At 34.8% G+C, this 17,916-nt stretch overlaps 1 protein-coding gene across 3 annotated transcripts in view; it reads right to left on the reverse strand.

The window, feature by feature from the left end:
• Nucleotides 1-17,916, reverse strand: part of ARAP2 (ArfGAP with RhoGAP domain, ankyrin repeat and PH domain 2) — a 129,996-nt gene that overhangs the window by 102,031 nt on the left and 10,049 nt on the right. For all 3 annotated transcript variants that reach the window (XR_008823869.1, XM_056351398.1, XM_056351408.1), the window contains exons 3-7: nt 13,626-13,696; nt 12,609-12,688; nt 7,645-7,727; nt 6,489-6,845; nt 3,075-3,144 (exon numbers count right to left, since the gene is read on the reverse strand). Coding sequence is in view for 2 of the 3 variants with exons in the window: in XM_056351398.1 (XP_056207373.1) it covers nt 3,075-3,144; nt 6,489-6,845; nt 7,645-7,727; nt 12,609-12,688; nt 13,626-13,696 (661 nt within the window). In the remaining variant the exon portion in view is untranslated. The remainder of the gene's footprint in view (nt 1-3,074; nt 3,145-6,488; nt 6,846-7,644; nt 7,728-12,608; nt 12,689-13,625; nt 13,697-17,916) is intronic.

Consider the following 17,916-nt stretch of genomic DNA (forward strand, 5'->3'; position numbering starts at 1 on the left):
TAAATAAAAACTTTCAACATAACCAGCAGTTTTTGCCTTACTATAAAGCACATGTTAGAGCACCAGTGCGCTCCTGCCAAAAGTAGAAAGAAATTCGAAACAAACACTGTGCCTACAGGGTAGCTGAAAATAATTCTCCAATTCTACCTTCCCCTCTTTGGTTTCCTTTCACTTCAGTTAACCACATTCTGTTAAGACAAAACCACACGAGATATTGCTCTGACCACATCAACTTACTCAGGACATGAACATAGAAGAAATTAGCAGAATCACAGATTAAAACAAAAACCATTCCTACGTCAGATGCTGTTTGCAGAAAACTTTTTGTCATACACGCAGATACAAAGTAAAGATCCCTATTGCTTAGAAGCTGACATGCAACTAGATCAAGGTTACAGAAATATTTAGAAAATTAAGGTTTAAATCATTTAGAGAGCGTTTAAATGGGCAAGATACACATTTTCCGGAATACGGCCCTCTGTGTCTTCCCACCCCATCCTCCACTTGTTTCACTCTTCATTAGCCTTGTAGCACACACTTCCCTTTCTTGAGAATCTCACTCTCTCAAGTTCCTAATTTGAATGACAAATAGAGCTATTTAATATTGTTATTGTTTCTGGGTAAAATAAACAGTTTCATTTCACAGAGTCTACCCTCCTCTGCTTGTAATAATCATAAAAATACCCAAGTATGGATTGGTTTCCTTTTGAGAACTTTTAACTGATATGTGAAACCAAAAGTGTAACAAATTCTTTATAACATGCTTGCCTTTGTAAGAACATCCTTGGATAAACACACTAGAATAGACGGAACTTGCCATTAAGATCTAAAGTTAAAACAACAACTTCCCCATTTAAATATATATATATATAGCCAGCCACGTAACTAGGAGGGACCTGCTGCCTTGCAATGAACTGTGTAACTATCCTTGTCTTATCAGAACCAGCTCCTGAGCTGCATGCAGGTCTTGATAGTTCTGCAAATAGTTGCTCACAACGTCAAGGTAACAACACACAAGCAACAGCAGGACCATGCTGGTATCCATCCAGCAGGCAATATGAATACTCTGGTTGTGGGAGTAGTGATCCAGCAGCCACCACTGTACTAAAAACTCAGTTCCCCAGTAACACCACTGCTCACCCAACACAATCCCACTGTGCACTGACAGCTATTGGTAGTCAACTATGTTTTCCTCCTATCTACAGGTTAGTCCTGAGTTTCACCAAAGCCTCAGTTCCAAAAATTTTCTTCAGGCCTCACAGTTCTCAGACACACAAAGTTCTTAGCGTACATGGCTCACCAAGTGAATAAGTCAAACACCCAGATTTGGTCAAACTGTATACACACACAGACCAACCAACATCCCTTTCAATCCCAGCAGTGAGATTTTGTACTCAGATTCCAGGAAAAGTGAGCCAAAAACCCTTCAGACCAAGACATTTGCAAGCTCCTGATAGGCTAACCTGTTACAAAGACCTTTTAAACAGATGATGCAGAGTTGGTAGCTTCCTATGCATCAGCTAACACTAAATATTCCCCTGAGCAGAGGGGAAGATCTCTGGAATCTCCAATGACAGGCAAATGTATAACAAGTACTATTCTAGAGTAACTGACCTCCAAGTAACTTTTTCAGTGGCCTTCAAGGAAAAAAAAAAAACAAACCCAGTGCAGATAAAAGATTTAAAATTCTCTATTAGCATTTCTTTCCCTAATTATGCTACAGACAGTGTTAAGCAAATCCCAAACACTGTATTTTTCAAGTATTTCTTAATGACTAACCCTGCTTTTCTGCTCCTCTGAAACCCTGGGATGAATACCACAAAGGGCTAACATTTTTTGTCAGTGCAATCCAAACGTTAGTGTATTGTTCCCTTCATCTACAAAATCATGTCTTCTACTGTGAGTGAAGCAAAGTACAAAAGTAAAAACAAATTGTTTCATGTTCTTAATCAGTAGGCATACAGATCAACGTAAATAATTTTTTGAGGTTCTTCTTAATTTCTCTGGCCCCTCAGGAAATAGTTAGTCTTTTCCTACTTCAATTCTACCCTCCTCATCTTCTGCTGAAATAGAGCTAAGAGTGTGCATATTATCATAAAGCATCTACAGGCCACTTATTGATTACTACCACCCAGCATATACTGCTCAGGAGCTTTTACCTAACACTGTATTTTGTTCCTAATGTAATGTTAAGCTTCAACAGGAAATGCTTTGCAGCATTAAATAATAAAAAAAAAGGTAAAAAAACCCCAACAAACGTGTTTAAAGATGGGTCTCAAAAAAACCCCAAAAACACACAAACCACCAATGTAGTTTCTACTGTGAAAAAATAGTATCAAAAGGCCAAATAAGTCTTTTTAAGATCTCAATTTCACTAAAGGAATACATATTTTGTTGAAAAACACAATTTAAAAATCCATTTTTGTATCACACATCAGAAGGGAACTACTTTAATCAAAACAACTCATGAGTCCACAAATGTTTCAGTAAGATTTAATCCCTAGGTACAGAAACAAAGAACAGCCACTGACATGGTAGTACTATGCTGATTTTAAAAAGACCCATTCAAACATAACCTAGTCCAATGATATATGATTATTCCTAGAAGACAAACAGGAAAGAGACATTTTAACGAGTAAACAAGTGTGTGGGGGGTTGATTTTTAAAAGGACTTTCATACCACATTTAATGTCTCTCAGGAACCAAACATGCTGGGTTCCTATGACAAGACACTTTGTGACCACCAAAATAACACTGCATCTCTTAAATGTGTTTTGCATGATCCTGTTCTGTTTTGCAGAATGCAGCAGCATCACTTTCCATAAAGTAAGAAGAGCTAATGATATCTTATCTGAAAAGGTCAGGAATATAAGCCCTTTTAGAAAGCAAGAGCATCAAAAATACATGAAGATCTCAAGGACACCTTAAAATATTTAATAATGTCTCATCCTAGTACTTTGCAATTGAAAATTAATTCAAGATGAATATTCATTTATTTCTGAATTTCTTCAGGGTAATGTGTGTATTAACACAAATGCATTTCATCACAAACATGAACAAAACATGTCACTTACCTTTTCATTATTGTAATACGAAATGCTGTCTCCATCGAACTTAACCCAGCGCTTCTGAAACACACGTTTGCTGTAAATCAAAAATTAATACAATTAAAATAATAAACACAAACTAACACTGGCTTTTAAGAATGTCCCAAGCACAAGTTACAGAAAGGTCAAATCATATTTAGCTTCCTGTGTTTCAGCTTAAAAATTTTGAAAATTAAAATAAATTTTAGCCCTATCATTTCTTTCCAAAAGGAGAACGCTGATTTCTTATATAATAAAAAGATCTGGAAACAAGAAGTGCAGTATTTCTAGACTTCTTTTATAAATTGGTATCTTCATATTATTAATCAATTCAGTTTTCTTTTTCTCTATTGCCTCCCCGTATGCTCTAGATCACGTCTGAAGTGACAGAGGAAAAAAACAACTTTCAATAGTATAATTTTGCTTGAAATTAACAAGGATGAGAACTGACTATTTTTGCTGGAGACAAAGGAATATTCTGAACACTGAGCATACTTCAAGCATTACAAGCTTTGTAAGGTACTTTCCAAAAAAGAAACTGAAAAACTAAAATAACCATTTCATTGCCATGTTTATAAGAACACCACCTCTGTTTACAGGTTATGGTGTCTCCAGTCAACACCTCCCAAAAACTCTCTTCCCTGGCCAATGAATAAATCACAGTCACACCAAACCACTCAAGTACATCAAATTTCATTTTCAGTCTGTGTTATGAACTGAACATCATTAATGAGAGGCTCATTTGATTATTTCAGTTTGCTGTTAACTCATGCTTTATAAGGACCTCCTAAAAAATTATTTTTACATGAACCTGAAGTAGTCCATTATACTCATTTAAAATGTTGACAGCCTATTAGTTATCATCTATAAAAGTTTCAGTTCTAAAATCTATTAAACAAGTTAATTAAGCAAGAGCAAGACACCACTCTAACATCTCTTTTCCCAACATTATTTCCTTTCCTGCTAAATGAGTGTTCTGCTTTAGGATTAGTAGACTGTGATAGTTTATCAAAACTTTAATCAAATAGCAGCTCTGGCTTAATTAACTTGTATTATATGACTACAATAAATCATCATTTTTCATAACCTGGAAAGGCCAATGTAAAATCTATTTTCCATTAAAATGTCAATAAACTTCAAGATGATGCAGGGAAGAAAATGTGAACCTAAGCACCATGTACAGTGTGAGTAAACTGAATGGCTTTACCATTTAGAGTGAACTAAAAAAAGAGGAGCCGTACTTGAAATGCATGATTTGTAGCAATTTAAGAAAATAGTATATACTCATTCCCCTGAGCAGATATGAAGTGCCAGGTGTAAATGAGAGCTCTGTAAGGAGGAGAAGAGGCAAGGCAAGGCAAGGTGGGGGGATGGGTGTGCGCGCACACAGCTAACAGGGAGTAGAACAGAAAGAAACATCCAATTGGCAGGGACTGAAATAAGAAATTACAGTGCTTTAAGGAATGAAAAAGATTTTTTTTTCTTTTGGTTGCTTTCTTTACACCTTCAGATATTTGGTTCTCTTACAGTACCATTTCTCAAAAAATGCAGCATTCCTTAAACCACGCTTAGGAAGAAGTCCTTGAAATTTAGCCAAGGAGTATCAGTGACTCAAAGCTAATGACCCTGCTGCAACTGTTCTATTCAGTCCTATCAGTATCAACCTTGTGGTTGACTCATCTTTTTTCAAATAATATACTCTCATACAGTACTTTATCTAAAGCATTCACACTTTGTTCACAACTCTATTCCTTCAAATAGCGTGAGTCAACTGGAAATAAGAACTATACTTTTTATCACTCTGTTAGCTAATTGCTGGAAGTGCTGTTTAAAAAAAGTCCTAGAAGTGAAATAAAACAAAAGTTAAAGCTAACTGCAGCTCTCTGAGAAGCCAATACACTAACAATTCTGAAAAAGATAGATATATAAATGCATGTTATGCTGGGGAAAAGTCTTTTGATTCTGTGTGTAATTATTATTTGATTCTTTAGAAAAAGTAAAAAATGGCAATCCATAAATGTGAATGAAACTTTGAAAAAAAATTAAAAAAAAAAATGTTTGAGCAGATTAAGATTCCATGATGGCAAAATAGGTTGATTCCTTCTTATTATTCAGCTTCAACAATGTATCACTGTATTAACACAAATGAAGCCAAAACCAAAGACATTAAAAGTTCCTAAATCAGAACTCTTAAAAAGGAACAATAAATAAAAAAAGGGGGGGGGGGGGGGGAATTGCTATACAACAGAGCTCCTTCCAGTGAGCTCAAACCAGACTGTATTCTCAACCAATTTAATTCTATAACTTTTTCACTAAATTGAAATAAAAAATTAATTGCTGTACTAGTTGATGAGTAGTGATGGATTATTATAGCCACAAATTATGAAAGGAAAGGCCAAACAGTTTAATACCACCTTTTAGTGTAGCTAAACATAGATTCTTAAGAACAAAGAACACTGAAGTACTAAGGCTTAGAAGTACATTAAACTAGATGTATTACAGCGCTAACAAGTTTAACAGGTTTGATTTCTAGATGTTATAGTGAAGATCAGAAATAGACTTTAAAAGTAAAATTGTGCCACTTTCAATACAAAAATGAATTCAGAACAATTTAAAATGAAGAATAGTTTAGTCAGTTTATTAAGGAGAAAGAAGAATTTCATCAGTTTGCAAGTATTTATGAAGGGAAGATCTAATAATAGAGTGCTCTTTAAAACAATCTAAGACAACCTGGAATTTAAAGTAGATTAAAATAAAACAATTTTAAAACCTTTTGAAAATAACAGAAATTAAACATAAGGATTTTTAATTTTCTTTTACCTACAAATGTGGCAGACAGTCTGTTCTCTATAGTATTCCTCTCTTCATTATTTCAAATCTTAAAGAAAGACTTGGACTTAGATTCCTCCCATCAAACTTCAGCATGTCAATAAACTAAACCAGGAGAAAATTCAGCCTAGATGCATTTCTAAAGCCAAAGCTCAATTTATACACACAATTCTGAAACCAAGAGGATCTCCAGTCACACTAATTATTAATTTATACATCCATGGACATATTGGTGAAGTTTTATTTCAGAATCAGAATTTCTTTTCACTAACCTTGTGGCCCACAGAAAATCAGCAAAAATGTACATATTGGAATTTTTTTCGTATTTTTCTGCTGCAGTTCATGAGTGGTGATGAACACTTTTAATAAAAATATTTTTCCTGAGTGCACCTCCAAAGTAAACTTTAGAATAGATAACATCATTAAAAACTTAAGAATTCAGAAAAGCCCTATGCAACAAAACTAGTTCACTTTCTCACCACTAATAGTAAGCTGTGACCAAATACGAACTTAACATCTCTCATGCAAACATATATCCTCACAATTACACAGTAATCACTGCAAATACCATACCCTTGAGGGGATAATTTATCCAGCCATCCTGCTTTAACCTTCGTTACTGATGGTCCATAAAAACAAGCATAAGGTGTTATTGATTCATTTCCAATCACAGTTTGATCTCCATCAAATTGCTGAAAATGCATTTGTTCACTGACCAAGCGATCTGAATCTCCACATTGTATCTTACTACAAGATGCTGAGTATGTTTTTGCTTTATTTTTCTTTTTCTTTAAAGGCAAAGAACATTGTTCCACAAAAGAATACACAGATTCACTTTCAGATTCTTCTGGTGATACTACTTTCTTTTCCCGAGACAGTGATTCATTTTTTGCAAATTCCTTTGTCTTCTCTTCCTGATTGTTAAAGGAACTAGAAAGAAAAATTGCATTTTACTCTTCATATATTGCTACAATGCACAACTATATAAAATTATTAATTAGAACAAATATTGGTAAGATATTATAAACATGTTTATAACTTGTTTAATCATTCTGATAACCACAGACATGCTAAAGACAATGTATCTTGTAACTATGACCATACTGAATCCTACTTTCTCCATTCAACAGGAGTAGTAGCAAGGTAACACTTGCTGCTTCCTTTAGAAGCCTGAATAGAAGTTTAAAATTAATTCTCCCTCTGCAGAAAACTAGCCTCACTCTTTTTAATATTTTGGAGGACTTGCAATATTACCTCTCTTCCATCTCCCACCTCAATAGAAGCCAAGTACAGAGAGGAGAGTTAAAGAGCACGTTAGCTCCCGTTTCATCAAACCACTAGCCACTACCTCATGAGAGGGCTAGAGAATGGGTTTTAGGTTTGCGTTTGGTTGTGCTTTTTTTTCTAATAAGCAGGTAGAGTATGAGAGTATTCAGGCATGGTTAGCTAGCAGACATACAAAACTAAAACTTATTTCATCTTTGTTCTGACTGGGGAAAAGAGGGACATCTTCTAAATACACAAGAGCCTTAAACCTTCATAAGTCTCGGGACAGCCATAGAGCCAAACATCGCCTCCTACAGCATGGGGTAAAGGCTCAAATAGGGAAAAAATAAATAAATAAATGCAGTCACGGTTGTGCCTTCAGAGATAGAGGTCTACTTGTGACATCAGTAAATAATTGTTTCCTCTTTGCATTTTGAGTATCTCTATAACTCGTATTCAATACCATAGATTCTTGTAAGAATACTCCTCATTTGTTCCTAGATCCAATTTATTTTCAGAAGCCAGGAATTCATTTCCATGGAGTTCCTAGAAAAGAAATACATTATAATCAACGTTTGTATTGAAGTAGTAAGTGATGTTTAAACTACCGTAGACATAAATCACACACAAACAACAGCGTAACTAGTAAAGCTTTTCTTTGCTGCATTTTCAAATGTGCATTTGGAAGATCATGTTTTCAAGAGTATTCTAAGAAACGTTAATTTTGGTATTTCCATTTTTAATAATAATAGATAAAACATTTGAGCACAGTCCAAAATAGCTGATATAAACAAATAAATGAAGAAATTCAGTGCATAGAAATAGTAGTGCTCTGATGTTTCTTGAAGCACAACTGAATATTTTACCCTGAAATTTTCTAAGCTCAAAAGCCACATGTTGCATGCAGGTTAAGCATACCATTTATGACTTGCCACTAGTAGCCTATCTTTCATATCAATGTTTCTCTGAATTAATTGTACAGCCTTCAGAGCATACTAAAAATAAAATAATGGTAAATTCAAATTCCTGCAGTAACACTAAACTCAACCACACCAAATATCTCACATTTTCTTGCCAAGCTCTTCTTCCTAAAAGGCACATTTATTAGTGTTTGTTTAGAAATCTTTATCACAAACTGCTTGCAGCATACAAAATGTCAAGGTTAACACTGTTCAAGAACATTACATTTCACACTTCCTAAACTTGATCTGACAGTCATACTGCATACCAAGCTTCTTGATACTTTTCTCTCTTCCTTAAAAAAACAACCAACAACGTGAAATTAACATCTTTGTGTTTTCTGATGGAAGCTTTTTAAATTACTCATTCAGGCTTTGATGTGTATGTCATGAAGGATAGCAGAAAAAAGTGGAAAAACTTTTGCAACAGTTGCTATTTGTTTTCTGAAGAGCAGTGCCTCATCTTGTATTTGAAGGCTGTAACTTGGCAACAGGAAAAGGCCAGCTTAAAAAAAAAAAAAGGCACATAGCCCAAAGCTGTACACTGCAGTACAAATTGTGGAAATCACAGTTTGCTGCTAGAATAAACCTAGGTGAGCAGTCTGCCTTCCTCTGCCAGCCAGATCCATATAAAAAAAAAAAAAAAAAAAAAAACCACAAACCAAAAAAACCCCAAACAAACAAAAAAACTCACCCAAGATCAGCCACCACCCACACACCACACTTAACAATGTTGTAGCATGAAGGATTAGAAAAAAAAAATCATTATAAAACAAAACATCTGCAAACAAACTAAATGGAAAACTTAAAAGCAACCTGTCCACTGCTTATCTAATGCTTGGATTGGTTGAGTCTCACAAAAGAGGGGAAATGGCAGCGTCCCACTTCTATGCAACAGTCAGGAGGCTAATATCACCCAGGAAGCATCTTCAGACTAAAAATGGTCAATATCCTTTATCTTCATTTGTTTACCAAGATGCAACTGCAAACCATGCCCACTGAAGCTATGTGGTAGTACCTCTTCCTCTCTCCCGTGAACCTTTATGATAATAGTTCTATGTCCTGCTTGTGCTCAGCAATCTTCAACATTTGGGCAAGTGAATTCAGGGAGCCTGAGAACTTCTAAGCAATAATCAAGAAATGCATTGCTATTGCCAGTAGATTTTAAAATTTAGAAGTCTACAAATGAAGACAGGTTTTGGGGACAGGGAGTTCTATTTGCTCATAAAGATGTATATTTCACCCAAATTAAATCCTAAGAATTTCCAGTGTGTTGTTTATAGAATTACTCTGCAAGATGCTCAGATTCAAGATGAGACAAAACTCCCATCTTCCACCTCCTGGGATCTCTAAGGTATTATGCAAAAGAAGTTAGCAGCAGCATTTTTCTCCTGCAGATATCTTTATAGACAGAAGTATTTCTTAAAAGATAGGTGTGTATATATGTATGACACAGAAACTGTCTCAAATATGTACTGTTCTTTGGACAGGAAGCACCTACCATTAAGAAGGGAAATTGGCTTCTGGATCCCAGACAGATGGAACTGTCTACTTGCAACCCTGTATAAAAATCCTCTACTTTCAATCAGGAAGTTATTGAGATACATTTTTGGTTTTAGCTTTTTGTAACAGGTAGCCCTGCTGATCACAACAGCAAGGCAGGAAACCTGAATGCTAAAACATGAGCTTCATGAAGAGTATCAGGACTAAAGCTACATTAAACAAAGACTCAACGCCATTCAGGACAAGCATCTTCCTTTAAGAGATGCTACCTTAGTCTTCTACTAAAGCTAATGTCACAGTTCTCAGGTTGATTCTTGAATTACGGTTTGGCAATACAATTTTATACAGGTCCATAAAGATAAACTCCTCCTAAAATAAGAACCCTTAGTATTTTAAAGTGGTAAGATTTGCAATCTGGCCAGCATTCCACAGCAGAACAATGCTTAGGAGCTCACATAGCTTAATGAACTCAATATGCATGTTTAATTTAGTCTGACTGCCAACAGCAAGAAACAAAGCAAATCCTTTACTCTGGAGGTCTAAACTCATTACAATGCAGTTTTTCTGTGAAGGAATTCTAATATACTAGATTCTTCAGTTGGACACAACAATAAATTAGGTCTAAAACATTTGGGGGTTTATTTGTGTTATTTTAAAATCAATACTTTACAAAAACGCTCCTTCTTCAGGTTGCCCTTTAGAGGTTTCTGCTTCTAGTTCTTTCTTCTTAACCCAACTCAAAGACATATTTTCTTTATAGCCTTAATTCACTATTTTCTCATGCTTACTTACCTCCAGTCTGTAGTGACTTGCTACCTATTTCTACAGACGATCCCTTTATAATAGCCTATAGAAGCCTTCTCTTTTTTACACCAATGAAACAGGAAGAAGGGTAATAGTATATAAGCCCTTAGAACAAACTTCAGTCAATATAACAATTTGCTAATTTTTCTTGTTTATAGACAAACTATATTCTCATTTGAGGTTTCTTTTAAAATAAAGCAGCAGTTACAAGCCCTAAAATCTCAGCTACTTTACAGCATTCTGTAAACTTTCTTTTATTTGTTCCCAGGATACTTGATAACTACTGAAAAAAATCTGAAAGTGAAATGTATCTTAGCATCTTTGTTTTATGGTTCTTCTTGATGACCTTTGTCTGCAATTAAATTCTAATGGAACTAAAATTAACTATGACGTTTCCAACAGGCATGTGATAAATATATCTCAAAACCCAGTTCACTTACATGAAAATGATAATTAAAATCCAAACCTTCAGATCAGGAAAAGTATTTTATAATTACTGCATTAATCATGATTATAAAATCAGCAAAAATAGCAATTTCATTTGAAGCAGTTAACCCAGTTTAACAGCATGATATTTTTGTATTTTGTACCTTTTTAAGATAAGAAAGATTGTCAACAACCTCCCTGGGTATGCTTTTTTCCAACCAAGTATTTCAATGATATGTACAGAATGATGTTAAGTAGTAACAAGGCTAGGAAACTTCTAGAAAACCTGCTTATGCCATTGAACTAAGTACAAAGATGTTAAAATTCTGAATTTTTAAAGACATTGGCAGAGGCAACTGTCACAGACAAGACTGTACACAAGGAAAGAAAACGAAAGCTCAAAATTCACTTTTGTGTGCAGATAACCAAAACTAGAAGGAGAAACAACATGAATTTACGTGTACCTCATTAAAAAGTCAACAAAAAAAAGTACAAAACATATTTCCAGAGGAAAGAAAGAACCAAAACCAGAGAAGATTTTTATGCTTCTAAAACCACTCCCATTAGAAGATGAAATTTGAACCACTTATTCTCTACTGAAAAACTCCTACCATATTAAAATTGGGGGGAAAAAAATCCTAGGCATCTGTTTTGCTTTCTGAATTGCAGTCTGTATTGCTTTCATTTTAGTCAACAGTTTACAATAGTTATAAAAGTGAAACATTAAAGCAAAGACTAGGACAGAAACTAAGAATAATTTACTGTTTTCTCTAACTGTCTGGATTGAGATCAGATGGGACAAGTATAAGCAATTACAGAACCAACGATTTCTGGTCTGTATCCTTCTGAGACAGAAGTAGGAGCTGGGATTCACACCATGTGGCAGATGCCTCACTAAGCTAATTTACCTCCCAGATCTCCCCATGATTCAAGAAGTCTGTCCACATGCCATCTGCGGCATTCACATCATTCATAACTGACCCCAACAAAACTGTTCTCTTCAGAGAATCCTACAACAAAAGTGACTTTCTGGGTATACAGGAAGTTTAAGGGATGTATGAAAAATATCAGAAGTCCCGAGAACTTTCATATGCAGGAATTAAAAAAGGGTATGGCCAAAAGTGACCATTAGATCACCTAAGTTAACATGTAAACTTCTTTCATAGGACATACATAAGCCTGTGTAGAGTTGTCCAGTCTTGATCCACAATTATCAGAAGCGCAAAAAGCTATTTTACACCTTTACTAGTCAATTCTAATGGTTATCCACCACTTAACCTCATTTAGGCACAAAGTATTACAATACACCATTGTACCTAAGAGGGTAAAAGGAAGGCATCAAGGTAGACTGCAATTGCCTGTAACTGACTTTTATATTTGATATGGCAGCTCTGGGCATTTGAAAAAAGAAAAAGAAAACTGTCAGTTACCTATCCTATGTTGTTTAAAATAGCAAAATAATAATAATAATAATAAAAAACCCCACCAAACCTAACCAACACACGCCACAACTTCTTTTTAGTATTGAACAGTACAAAGTGTATCTCAAAGTTGAGAAGAATCACTAGTCCACAAATATTTACAGTATAAACCTTTTGCATGTACCTAACAAGACAGAAAAGGTACTGGGAACTGAAGAAGCAGAGGAAAAAAAACACCTTAAGGGCTATATAATATACATAATATGAAGACTGAAAATAAGACAGACCATTTATAACCAGACTTCTCAACTTACCTTAGCATCTTCAGGGTTGTCACAAATAAAGGTTTCCCCATATGGAGAGATGATAGGTGGCTTTTCTTCTGTGGAAGTGTCTTAAAGGAAAAAAGAGTCATACATCAATGCTCTATTAAAGTACTAACGAAATCATCTCCATCCTTCTCAGAAGGAATTTTGAAGAACAAGAAACAATTTCCCATTTCTAGCTGAACTTCAGACAGTTTTCCCATTCAGTCACTACCTAGTCAGACACTACTACTATTATTACTATGTAATTTGCCTATTACTTGCATACAGGCATTTTTCTTCTTTCCCACCCTGCATCAAGCTAAAAAACCAAAACTTCTGTTGCACACTCTTAGGAGCAATAGCTCCAAAGTGTCCTTTTATTCTGACTTAAACAAAAACCAACAACACAAAAAAAAAAAACCAACAAAAAATACCCCACACAACAACTAACCCAAAACACATGAAAACTCATTTGTGCACAATGTTCATTTTGCCATCAAGTATTCACTTGAAATTAATATGCATAACTTCAAACAAGACACACCTCTAGAGCATGAAAGAACTTTTGTTTACAACTGACTGCAAAAGTCTTCTACACTCTTCCAGTAAACTATTTAATACGATTAATTTTCTGTTATTTCCTGAAGCTATGAGCACTAACTAACAAATTAAGCAGCCTTATTCAGGAATACATGTCTTGTAACATTCAAGAAAAAGCTAAGTCTGCTTAAGAAATCTGAATCTAATCTTAGAAAACTCAAAATACTGTAGCCTAAAAAAGTATACTAAAATAAATTAGGTTTAAAGAGTAGATTTTATGATTTTCATTATATTTGTTCATAAACAGAAAGTAAGTAAAAATGCAGAAGTGCTTAAATGCTCTGCTATTACTTTTTTTCCCCCAGACCTTCCAGATGACCGATATTTCTTAAAATAAGCAAATCTATACTAATTTCAGACACCTTCATGTCTAAGGTTTTTTCCTCAGTATTCAAGAAGTAAATATTAGCATGTTTGACTCACTGTCTCGTGAAATTTGCTTCCCAGTGCAAGAAATATTTACAGGATCCACATTTCTTCTTTTCTGAAGGGAACTTGAATAAAACATAGCACAGAATAAAAACATTAAATGAAATTTCCCAGAAATGGAGCAAAATTATCTTATGCAGTTAGGCTATTAAAATTATATACAAATATAGAAACAATCAATTTTAAGTCTTGAGAAAATTTCTGATTTAATTTAAAAGTCACCTAAAAATGAGGTTTTCTCCCTTTCTCACACTAAATACTTTTCTGATTCTAGCACTCATCTTGAGTTTGGGGTTTTTCTGTGTGTGTGCGTTGGTTTTGAATTGACCTTATGATACATTTAGATTGCTGGGAAGCATGGAGATTCCACATTCTTCCCTACCCTTTACCTTCCCTTCTCCTTCACACAGATATCAATGACTATATTTAAAGAAGAATGTACTATGAAAGTCTAATTTAACATTAAGCTCAAAGGAAGCCTGGGCATGGGAAACCAGATAAAACAGGCTCTCAAGCACTGAAAAAAACTGCTGTAAAGTTTTGATTTTCTAAGGTCAATTTTTTTCCAGAAAGTTTTCAATCTGAGACACAAAAGACATTGTACTGCAACTGCCTGTGACTACCACTGCATGTTTTGTAGATAGATAAGAATGTGTCCCCACACACAACAGAAAAATTATTTTATTCTTGATGTTGTGTTGGCCCTTAATTATTTCAGCAATTTCATGTATAGTGGCACTCATCATGCTCCTAAAAATCACATTATTTTTTTTCAATTATTGTTGTTGTTTTGTTATTATTGAGATTTCAAGCTGAGACAGTACCTTTAGAATAACAACACAGGAACAAATATGCTTGAATTAGTAAATTTCTAACCCATCTTTACTACTCCAGGAGTCTGTATTAGAGCTGTTTGCAGCCAAGCTCTGATTTCCCCAGTTAACATCAATAGTTAGTAATTTTTCCTCTTAATTTCATTTTCTCTGCTTGAAATAAGTGCTATGGATCCTACTGCATCCTTATAGAATATCCAGTGACTGATAAATGCCATACAAGATCCCTGAAGTTTTTCTAACAGGTCCTCCATCCTTAAAACCAAAGATAAGTATGTTTTACCAAAAATATCAATACTCCTAATTTTTGTTTCCCCACTTGACATACTGAGAAATTTTATTCTTTTAAGATTAGCTATATTCAAAACTTTAGAAATACTGTCCCATGAAGTCCAAGTTGAATTACTCCATATTACAGGCTGATGTTCCTCTACAACAGAACGCATACATTTATGAACTATTTCATATCATTTTTAACCCATGCATTAACCTGCACCAAACAAATTATTAGGTTAAATTCAACACAGAAGCTGCACTGTTTATAGTTACTTGACATTTCAAGTGTTTCCAGGTTATATCAATTAAGTTCCTCAATGATATTGTAAAATCCTGGTTTTAGAAAACACAGGGTGAGTTTGGCCAGTGATGGTGGATCATAGCCTAGCTGTCATACATGATTTGTTACTCTCCCGAGGTATAATTACAAAAAGTACACAGCAAATACTTTAAAAGTCTGTGTTTCTTCATACATCTTACTAAAATTGATGTAGTTACATCATTTGAAGCTCCATTAGCCAACTAACTTCATGCATTTGTACTAATCTAGTCATAAAGAACCTGATATGCTTATTAAAAAAACCCACATATCTAACTTTTTCAAAACAGACCATATTTTTTGTTGTTAGGTTGGGATTTTTTTAAGGGTATTAATAGCATTGAAACAAATTAGAGATACAGCTAAGCAGCTTTGACTCAAAGAAGTTTTAAAATCACAGTTTTCTTCCTTATGTAAATCAGTGAGCCATTGACTTCATTTTAGGGTAGATTGATTTAAAAGAGGACAAGGGTAACAGCAAAGAGTGAAGATAAAGTCAGAAGGAAAGAAAAAATTAAAAATCAGTTTACAAAGACTTGCCTTTTTTAAATTCACATTTTTTCAGGATGTGTATATTCTTTTTTTGTTATGTACCTACATGTACGTATACATGGCAAGAAAACCTGCTAATAAGCAAATTAGTCTTTATCCTCACAACCAGAAATAAAAATTTTGTCATTTTTTGAGAACAAAGTTCTATTCTAACTTAAGTCAAGTAAAAACTACTTCAAGATATAAAGTAAATGAAACAAGTTTACTTTGAATATCTGCTTGAATGACAATGTATAACAAACAACATACAGTACGAGCTATAAAATTGTAATAATTTGTTAATGCTCAATAGAACAGCTAGTTAGTTATTGTACAAACTGAATACCTGGATGGAAAAAACAGAAAAATACTGAAGACTTCTCTGGAAGCAAATAAGATGTAAAAAAAAAATCTTTTATCCACACCAATCTCTGACTTTCCTTAACCATTTCCAAAATGTAATATCTCTTCAGATAAAGATGATCATTAATTTTGCTCTTTAAAGGAAGGTTAGTGCAAGCAGTCTGCCAATCACAAAGAGTGCCAATTCTACAAATACATAATAATAATTTCAATTAAATTATTGCTTTGTAACAACTGTGGAGATTAAGACCCACTATTTTCATATATTAAGAGGTACCGGATGTGGCTCGGGCAGCATACTGTTCCCCACCACCCTTTCCTTAAGAATAAACAGGATGAAACGGTGTGATGAGGCAGTGACTGGTCCTGCTAAAGACTGAGAAACTGGAAAGGCAAGAGCTTTGCACTGGACTGAGCTGAGCTGTTTTATTCAATATACTGCTGTCACCTCACAAATAAAGTGAGGGAGAGAGGTCACTGCAAGCAGTCAGTGCTTCAAAACCTTCATCTGCTGAGTGTTTTCAATGAACAAGGCTTTTGTTTTCAAGCTCATTCAAAGCATGTTTTCTTTTCTGTCTGTCTGAAGACCTAACCCTCCCATAATGCAAACATGTCAAAAGCGCTCCAGCGTGCTGTCAGATTCATGGACTGCTTGCAGAGGTAAATTAGTTGTGATGCTTGACCATAGGAAAAGAAGAGCAGCTTTTCTCTCCTGAAACACTTGTTTTGTGTGACAGAACACCAAGCAGAGGGACACAGCAGCACCAGCTTGGGCACCTCATTAGCAATCTTACCATTTATATGTTAAGAAAGAGAGTCTAAACAGTATCAGCACCAAGCAAGAAGTTTCAACCATAGGATCTGCCAGCTGCAGAAAACAAATAGTGCCTGCTCAGCACAAGGATCAATATTCATTTCATTCATTTATATTTTCCCCCAAATGCAGCTCGTTCTCCAGAATTACTTTTGATCTAGTTGTTTCTGTTAACGAACAATCAGAGCAATCCCACTTCTGAAGAATACAGCAAAGTTGAGGGATATGAAAAAACCTAAAGCATATAGAGTTCATCAGTCTGAAGTTTTCTGCGTAGCAATCTTGTATAACAAACAGGTTTAGCACGCCATAAATCTGCTTAAGCTTTTTCTTTGAACAGATTGCTGCTCTGAATGATGCAACAGTAGCTATTTCACTTGAGTGACTGCTAAATGACATGATCCAAAGCATATAAAACTCTCTCTATGCTTATTATCTTCAATCTTGCACTAAAGGCACATCAATAGTTAGCTCCATCCACTGCATTACTTTCACTATTTTGTCTTACAGAAGCTTTTACTGAAGCCTGTAAATGGAAGAAGTCACTTAGACCAAAAGTATCAAGAGTGACCATGAAACTTCCAACCCTCTGTGTTTAACTCTTTGTTCTGTTCCACAACACGACTGGCGAACCACATTAAAAATTTAAGATTTCTCACCTAAATACAGAATGCACTGTCTCAGAAAGGGTGATGACAGTCTAATAAAGATGTTTTGGATGCAGATTATTTTAACTTTAGAATATGATTTGCAATCCCCTTAATAATTCTAGTGCTTTTAAACATCTTTCAAGTCATCTTTACCAATTCTGCGTCAACAGAGAGCTCATCATAAGAAGAAAAAGTCTAGCTGACAAGAATCTGACATAACTATGCATCGCTTCAATACCGATAACCCAAAAACACTACTAAAATCTGCACAATGACACCACTATCAAGAACACTGTGTAATTGTCACTTTTAAAAAAAAAAAATATTTGCGCCCCTCAGTACTACAGTGATGCCACATATACTTCAAAGAAGAAAGAAAACCAATATATTTCCAACTCCTAAAATGCTATAACGTCTTATCAGCTGTGTTTTGTTACAGGCAAGAACCAGGAGCACAAGTGAGGCACAGGGAAGCAAATACAATTGCAAGCAAGGCAAG

The sequence above is a fragment of the Falco biarmicus genome, chromosome 1 (genome assembly GCF_023638135.1).
Source record: "Falco biarmicus isolate bFalBia1 chromosome 1, bFalBia1.pri, whole genome shotgun sequence".
Taxonomy (NCBI): Eukaryota; Metazoa; Chordata; class Aves; order Falconiformes; family Falconidae; genus Falco; species Falco biarmicus.